This window comes from Salmo salar, chromosome ssa12 (genome assembly GCF_905237065.1).
Source record: "Salmo salar chromosome ssa12, Ssal_v3.1, whole genome shotgun sequence".
In the NCBI taxonomy this organism is placed as follows: domain Eukaryota; kingdom Metazoa; phylum Chordata; class Actinopteri; order Salmoniformes; family Salmonidae; genus Salmo; species Salmo salar.
In genome coordinates this window covers 34574453-34583157 of record NC_059453.1, presented here as the reverse complement: position 1 = coordinate 34583157, position 8705 = coordinate 34574453, and the positions used below count along the sequence as shown (strand labels likewise).

Below are 8705 nucleotides of genomic sequence, written 5' to 3'. Positions count from 1 at the left end.
CCGCACTGTATAGGGTCATAAGCATACAAGAAAATGCTCATCCAGAGGTGCCCCCCCCTAGTGGCAGGTGATTTGAATGCAGGAAAACTGAAATCCGTTTTTACCTAATTTCCCCATGTCACCTGTGCAACTAGAGGCGAAACATTGTGACAGTACGTACATATCCCAACCAGAAGCCATGGATTACAGGCAACATTTGCACTGAGCTAAAGGCTAGAGCTACCGCTTTCAAGGAGCTGGACACTAATCGGGACGCTTATAAGAAATCCTGCTACGACCTCTGACGAACAATGAAACACGCAAAGTGTTAATACAGGACAACGATCTAATCCTACTACGCCGGCTCTGACGCTTGTTGCATGTGGCAGGGCTTGCAAACTATCACGGATTACGAAGGGAAACCCAGCCGCAAGCTGCCCAGTGATGCGAGCCTACCAGACGAGGTAAATGCCTTCTATGCTCGCTGCGAGGCAAGCAACACTGAACCATGCATGAGAGCACCAGCTGTTCCAGATGACTGTGTGATCACGCTCTCCATAGCCGATGTGAGCAAGACCTTTAAACAGGTCAACATACACAAGGCCGCAGGGACAGATAGATTACCAAGACGCATATTCAAACCACACACTGACCAGCAAAATTCCAATATATATAAAAGAAATGTAAAAAGTGAGCAGAGGTCCTATTAAATGTCTGTAGGTTATCCTGCCATGTCTGGGACCTGAGAGCTTGGAGGAAAGTGTTATTGGTTGTGATTTCATGATTTTCATCATGTGATAATTTAGGAGTTTTCCACTTTTCTTTTTAAACACCACTCCTGAATAAGAAACAATGTAATTTTCTTCGCTGTAATGTCTTCGCTGACATTTTCAACCTCTTTCTGATCCAGTCTGTAATATCTACATGTTTCTAGCAGACCACCATAGTTCCTGTGCCCAAGAACGCCCCGGTAAACTGTCTAAATGACTATTGCCCCGTAGCACTCACATCTGTAGCCATGAAATGGTTTGAAAGGCTGGTCATGGCTCACATCAACAACATCATCCCAGACACCCTGGATCTTTCTGTTAAAGGTCCCCAAAGCACACACATCCCTGGGTCGCTCCTCTTTTCAGTTCGCTGCAGCTAGCGACTGGAACGAGCTGCCAAAAACACTCAAATTGGACAGTTTTATCTCCATCTCTTCAGTAAAAGACTCAAACATGGACACTCTCACTGACAGTTGTTGCTGCTTCGCATGATGTATTGTTGTCTCTACCTTCTTGCCCTTTGTGCTGTTGTCTGTGCCCAATAATGTTTGTACCATGTTTTGTGCTGCTACCATGTTGTGCTGCTACCATGTTGTGTTTTCATGTGTTGCTGCCATGCTATGTTGTCTTATGTCTCTCTTTATGTAGTGTTGTGGTGTCTCTCTTGTCATGATGTGTGTTTTGTCCTATATTTTAATTAAATGTTTAATCCCAGCACCCGTCCCCGCAAGGCCTTTTGCCTTTTGGTAGGCCGTCATTGTAAATAAGAATTTGTTCTTAACTGACTTGCCTAGTTAAATAAAAATGCAAAAAAACTCAAATTCCACAAATCCACAGATGACACAATCTCTATTGCACTCCACACTACCCTCTCCGACCTGGACAAGTGGAACACCTATGTGAGAATGCCCTCCAAGGTCATCACTAAGATAAGGACCCTGAGACTGAACACGTTCCTCTGCAACTGGATCCTGGACTTCCTGACGGGCTGGCCCCAGGTGGCGAGGGTAGTCAACAACACATCTGCCATGCTGACCCTCAACGCAAGGACCCCTCAGAAGTTGGTGCTTAGTCCCATCCTGTACTCCACGTTCACCCACGACTGCGTGGCCGCGCACGACCCCAACGCCATCATTAAGTTTGCTGATGATACAATGCTGGTGGGCATGAATACCGACGACGATGATAGTCTATAGGGAGGAGGTCAGAGACCTGGCTGTGTGGTTACCAGGACAACAACCTCTCCCTCAACGTCAGCAAGACAAAGGACCTGATCGTGGACTACAGGAAACGGAGGACCATGCACGCCCTCATTCACAGACGGGCTGTAGTGGAGCGGGTCGAGAGCTTCACGTTCAATCTAAAGCTTTTGTGGTCCAGAGACAATAACTCTACCATCTATGGCAGAAGAAGCCTGGGCTCATGACTGGGATAATATAATTCTCACCACTGCATGCTACAACAGTAAAATAATCTGGTTTGTCACCTGTTAAACTGATTCTACATTGAATTTAGTCTTTGAGATGCTAAAACATGAACTTGTATCTGTAGTTGGTGTTCTTAAACTCTAAAATGCACTATACTGTGTAAGATAAAACCCACAAAGAAAAGACAACAGGCAAATGCATATGTGGTCCCAATGTCTAAATAGTGACTGGAGGGTTAGTTCAAACTGCTGGACATGGTGAATATGTCATGTGAGAGACAGTAAGGAATAAAGATGCTCAAACAAGCACATGTATCTGTAGTTGATGTTCTTCAACTCTAAAATCACTAGACTGTGTAAGACAAAATCCCCAAAGAAAAGACAAGAGGCAAATGCATATGTGGTCCCAATGTCTAAATAGTGACGGCAGGGCTAGTTCAAACTGCAGTAGGATGGTTCTCCTCACAGGTGAGTAAATCATGCTTCACTTGGTTGATCTCTGGAAGCAGGACGTCCTGACAGTCTGATGCAGGGTGCTCTGCATTCATCCTACTCCAACTATTGACAGGGATAATGTGGCATTTCTTATTTGTCAGTGATGGAATTAGTGGGTCCTGCCTTGATGACTGATTTAGCTTTGTCCTATAGACGTTTGTAGTCTTAAAATTACTTGGAATAAACGGATAGCTAAAACGCTCCTTGTCCCGGCAATGACATGCTAGCTAGTGATAATGGGAAAGGAGGATACCTCGTCAGTTGTACAACTGAATGCATTCAACTGAAATATCTTCCGCATTTAACCCAACCCTTTAAAGCTATCTGCTCCTGCTAGCTAGCAACATATGTACTTGTTGTAACTAGCTAACCAGCAAGCTAGATACACTGCTAAGGTTGCTGCGATCGAAGTTCGGAGTAATTTTACATCTTGCATTGATGGTAACACGTTTCTATAACCAAATCGATCGGGGAAAAAAGACTACCTGATAGCAGTTTGTCAGATGGACATCTCTCTCGCGCTGTCACCAGCTGTCTACTACCTTAGATACGGATAACATGATTGGTATTTGTGATCAGCAGAGATAGTACAATAGATATTATACACGTTTTGATTAGTTTACAGTTTAGTACTCGGCGGCGTCCAGCTAGCGAACATAAAAGGGTCAGTGCTATACGGTATCCTTGGGACGTCCCTACCATACACCCTAACTAACATAACCATAACCCTTAACCATTTTACATTTAAACTGTAATGGGGTTGTGACGTCCCAAGGATCCCGGATAGCACGGACCAACATAAAAGTAAGTATTTAGAATTGTTTTGCAAGAACTGACATTGCCAACAAACGGAAATATACTCCGAAGAAATACATTTACACAATATATAAAAAACAGGTCCTCCCTCGACATAGATCGATCATCTCAGAAACTAAAGCAGATAGCTTGCTACGGCCCACCACCTAATATGCATCATACTGTCTGTGGTCAAATTAACATTTTTTACTTTTGTGTATAAAATTTAAATAAATTTGATTGATTATACTGTAAAAAGGGGAAAACTTGGTGCATTAGTTTAGTTACATTGTAATAACTCAAACAACCTCCTAACCAACTGTTTGTAAAAACTGAAACAACTCAGGTTTCTAGTTCTTTCTGAGCTGCATACTACAATGTCATAAATACATAGACTGATGATATAATTACTGTTATAAATTGGGTGGTTTGAGCCCTGAATTCTGATTGGCTGAAAGCCATGGTATATCAGACCATATACCACGGGTATGACAAAATGTTTAGTTTTACTGCTCTTATTACATTGGTAACCAGTTTATAATAGCAATAAGGTCCCTCGGGGGTTTGTGATATATGACCAATATACCACGGCTAAGGGCTGTGTCCAGGCACTCCGCATTGCTTCGTACATAAGAATAGCCGTTAGCCATGGTATATTGGCCATATACCACACCTCCTCGGGCCTTATTGCGTAACTGTAGAGCTGCGCCGTGACAAGAAAGTGGTGGCAAGATGTTAGAGGTCTTCAGACGAAAGCAAAAGAAGCTGGCAAACCCAAGTCACACTGTCACAGCCAGGCGAGCTGCATGGGCTTGATCTGTGCATATACATTGTGCCTAGAATGGCTCATTAGTCTCTAGAGTAGACAGACGGGGTTGCCTCTCACATTGTACCGATGTTCCAGTTTTCAGCGTCAGTTTGGCATAGAGGAAAGGGCGGAGTTGCGACATCCAGCTTTCTTACGTAGCTGCCTTATCCGTTTATTGCCTTAGCATAAACATCTCCCGGACACAAAATAGTAGCTAGCAAGAGGTTATTTTTAATGATTGCATTTGCAAGTGGCTAGTTTGCATCAATTACCTTCACTAAAACCACTGCAAAAGTTTTGCCTGCAAACATTCTATGTCTACCTCATGATTTGTTGGGAGAGGTGTCTGTCTGAAGAGGATAATTTTTTTTTTTTCAAAATTAGCAAAATAATCAGTCATTAATCCCAGACCTAGTGCTGTTGCTGCCCTAGGTCTAGGATTTCCGTGACTAATGGCTCATCAATTCCTCAGATCCATCCGTAGCACACATAAGAGACGAAATTAAACTGATGTAGCAACCACATAGAAAATGCATGTTAGACAATTCCTTTACAGACTGCACTCAGCCACACAATAGGCTAAATAGAAGTTATAGTTCTACCTGGGTGGTAATCTGACGCTATCCCTGTGTTTACTTTTTCTAGCACCACTGGCTGTGCTTTGAAGCAAGGGAATTAAACCATCACTGATGCACTGCACAGATGCTCTTTATCCTTGACCTTAGACCTTACAGCAATCAAGAAGAAACTGGCTGAGCCAATAAGGTACCACCAGCACAAAGAGCAAAACGTAGTACTGTACATCAGGGGAGGCTGCTGAGGGGAGGACAGCTCATAATAATGGCTGGAATGGAGCGAATGGAATGGCAGCAAACCATGTATTTGATACCATTCCACCAATTCCGCTCCAGCCATTACCACAAGCCTGTCCTCCCCAATTAAGGTGCCACCAACCGCCTTTGCAATACTGACATCTGTCAGTGATCTCATGATCCAGTAGGGCCTGTGTTGGGCTACCGCTCTTCTGCAACCCAAACAATCAGACAGGTGTGTGGACCTCTCTTTATCCCATGATAATGCATGGAGTGGAAATAATGAATGAATAAATGATGGATGATAAATAATGTATGCCTAATACGATTTGACTACAACTTCCACTAGCCCCATAGGTTTGGTTGGCATTTCCTGGTCAGGAGGGCAGCCATATTTGATTCGATTATCTTGGCTCGGAGTAGTTAGCTAGCCAGTTGCAGTTGTTCTGAAAAAAATTGTTGCTGGATTACATTACACAGATTTCACACGACAAAGGATAGCAATATTTTAAAGAATAACTGCTAAACGTTACCGTGCTTAGTCAACGATGAATCCCGAATAGTAAGTAACACTGTTGGTTAATGATGACAGCCTGTTTTTTTTAATGCTAGATAACGCTAGTCCGCTAATTTACCTGGATGGTTTACTTCAAATAAGATACTTGTTTTGACTTCTATGCAAATATGAGATCGATGACATAAAGTATGTTCTGTATCAACTCCGCTCTAGACATGTTTTATATTGAATGTAAGTAGGCGTGTTAGGGCCTGTTTTTATCTTCCTAACTACGTTCAAACGCCAACTAGCATGAATGCTAGCTACCTACCCATAGGCTAACTAACTAGCTATTATCAGCTGGTAGCTAATTTAGCTAGCTAGTATCAGCTGGCTAGTTAAGTAACGTTAGCTAAATAAGCTAGTTAAAACGTTAACTGCTTTGACTTTTTCAAATATGAACATGTGTAAAAAGTCAGCTGACCAATTTAATTTTAATTGCCCAATATAGCTAAATCTAGTTAACTATGTCAGTTGAAATCCGTTCAAGGCTACTTTGATTGTTGTGTGAAACAAATACAGTACATTTATGGATTGACTTTTGTCACTATAGTAGACAGAACTAACTACTATGTGACAATTTGTTGCCTTGTTGTTTTTGACTTTCAACAAATAACGAATAATATATAGTAATATCTCCATGACAGTGGAATTGACATTTATTTAACCTGTGAAATATCGACTCTCCTTTCAGTGATTATTTATTCAAGCTGCTTCTGATTGGCGACTCTGGCGTTGGAAAGTCTTGCCTCCTCCTCCGATTTGCAGTAAGTAACCTTCTTTCCGTCTAGGTGTAATTTTGTCATGATGATATTTTGAGGAATAATAGTTTGACATCCCAGGAACTTTACTGTACATTGAACACCCATAGGAATTCAGTTTTTCTTATTTTCTCTTCAGGACGACACATACACAGAGAGCTATATTAGCACTATTGGAGTGGACTTCAAAATTAGGACCATAGAGTTAGATGGGAAGACCATCAAACTTCAGATTGTGAGTACCTGTGGCTGACATGACTTGATTGAGTCACAAGAACGGCAGAAGTGGAACATGGTGTTGGGTCTGACTTTGCTCTCATTGGCCCACAGTGGGACACAGCTGGACAGGAGCGGTTCCGGACAATTACATCCAGTTACTACAGAGGAGCGCATGGCATTATAGTAGTGTACGATGTCACAGACCAGGTCAGTCCATCCCTGTTCGCTTTCACTTTTTCTCTCTTCATATCAAGTTTACATAGCAGATAACTTAAACAGGCTTGAGAACAAGGTTAACAATGTTTCAGTGTATCTGGTTATGCTGCTTATTGCATCGGTTGTTGAGATATCAACAGTTGTCTCCTCTCCTGTCACACCCCAGGAATCGTTCAATAACGTGAAACAATGGCTACAGGAGATTGACCGTTACGCCAGTGAAAACGTGAACAAGCTGTTAGTAGGCAACAAATGTGACTTGACGACAAAGAAAGTGGTGGACTACACTACGGCCAAGGTAACGCTCTACCTGGTTATGGAATGAAAAAGAACCATCATCTTTTTTGTTGTTGTTGCAATTTTCAGTTTAATCTTTTCTTTCTCCCGTTCTGTCCCCCACTCTTTTCTCGTCTCTTTGCCTCTTTCTTGGTGTGTATATGTCTCTCCCCTACTCCCACCGTACTGTTGCCTCTCTCTCTCTTACTCCCCCTGTCTTTTTTTTTTCTTCCTCCGTCAGGAATTTGCTGACAATTTAGGGATCCCCTTCTTGGAAGCTAGCGCCAAGAGCGCCACCAACGTGGAGCAGGCCTTCATGACCATGGCAGCTGAGATCAAGAAGAGAATGGGCCCAGGGGCCACAGCCGGAGGCTCGGAGAAGTCCAACGTCAAGATCCAGAGCACGCCAGTCAAGACCTCCTCTGGAGGCTGCTGCTGAGGCCCCACAGCCCCCCAAACACCATCCACGCAGACCCCTATCAACCAATCTCAAAAGTTACCTTGCTCCACAGGGATAGGGAGAGAGAAAGATGGCAAGAGTGACAGAGAGGGAAGTCTGAGTGGCCTGGATTGTGTGTGCAGTTGCAATACCTGAAATATGTCCCCCCCACCCCTAACAAGGTCAGCAATATGATGGTAAACCCATCCACACCCACAGAAACACACTAACATAATGTGGGATATTTTTACATATTACCAAAACATATACCTAAACAAAATAAGATGTGGCAACCTATCCAGACATTTTTAAACAAGGTGCAAGGTGATAATTATGAATGAGAGGAATATGAATAAACCTTGCCCGACTCTTTCTGGTAGTTAATAATACATTTTTCTACGATGGTTGTGTTCTCCTTATTTCACTTTGGATCTCAGCATGACTTTGGCCTGATCTCCTCAGAAGCTGAATTAGGAAGCACTCCCAATAAAGCGCATTATACATGTCGGCAGAACTGATTACTTTACCCACAATGCATCTCTAATGCAGTCATCATGACTTAGCACATCTGCTCTCTGTAATCAACCCAAATTATTTAAAGGAAATATCATTCAATGTCACGTGGTCCAACTTCATAATGTTGCCCCAAATAATGTGCCGGTGCCTTTATGGCAGGATGTGTATATATATGATATGCCCTTGGCACGCTGCGTTGTTGGCATGTCTTTCCAGTCCTAAAGACCTTTTGTATGCCCAAGCTCTTATCTCTTATTTGGGTTTATTGTAATGAATTTTGTATGATACTAGCATTAGTTAACATTCCTGTACAGACAGTAATTGTTCTGCTGACATACATAATAGCGCATGGAGACGTGCTACATTGAAAGTGTCAATGACATTTTTACTCCGCCAGTGTCTCTCAACCAACAGCACAACAAAGTTTCACCAAACGCTGAAAGAATTCTACCAACTGTATATATTTATACATATATGTAAGAACTGATTAGCTAAGCCTGTAGAGAAGCAAGTTTAAATATGTATGACATCATGAAACGTAGCTGAACATTTTAATTTCGGCATGTGATTTGTAGCTGAGGACTTGACATTTTTGTGGCACAATGTCTATTAAACAATGAAGGAGATCTTTAATAAA

The 8705-nt window shown here is 42.4% G+C and overlaps 1 protein-coding gene across 1 annotated transcript; it reads left to right on the top strand.

The window, feature by feature from the left end:
- Positions 1 to 5448: 5448 nt before the first annotated feature.
- LOC106564850 (ras-related protein ORAB-1) lies at positions 5449 to 8705 on the top strand. The gene is made up of 6 exons (XM_014131311.2): positions 5449 to 5647; positions 6336 to 6408; positions 6542 to 6637; positions 6733 to 6828; positions 7004 to 7135; positions 7355 to 8705. Exons 1-6 carry the CDS (start codon positions 5634 to 5636, stop codon positions 7550 to 7552), a joined length of 609 nt encoding a protein of 202 aa, XP_013986786.1. The 5' UTR covers positions 5449 to 5633; the 3' UTR covers positions 7553 to 8705.

What these genes read in the sequence shown, in the direction of transcription:
- LOC106564850 (XM_014131311.2), top strand. An exon ending in GCCTCCTCCTCCGATTTGCA is followed by an intron (nt 6,409 to 6,541) that starts GTAAGTAACCTT and finishes TTTTCTCTTCAG; the next exon opens with GACGACACATACACAGAGAG. An exon ending in AGACCATCAAACTTCAGATT is followed by an intron (nt 6,638 to 6,732) that starts GTGAGTACCTGT and finishes ATTGGCCCACAG; the next exon opens with TGGGACACAGCTGGACAGGA.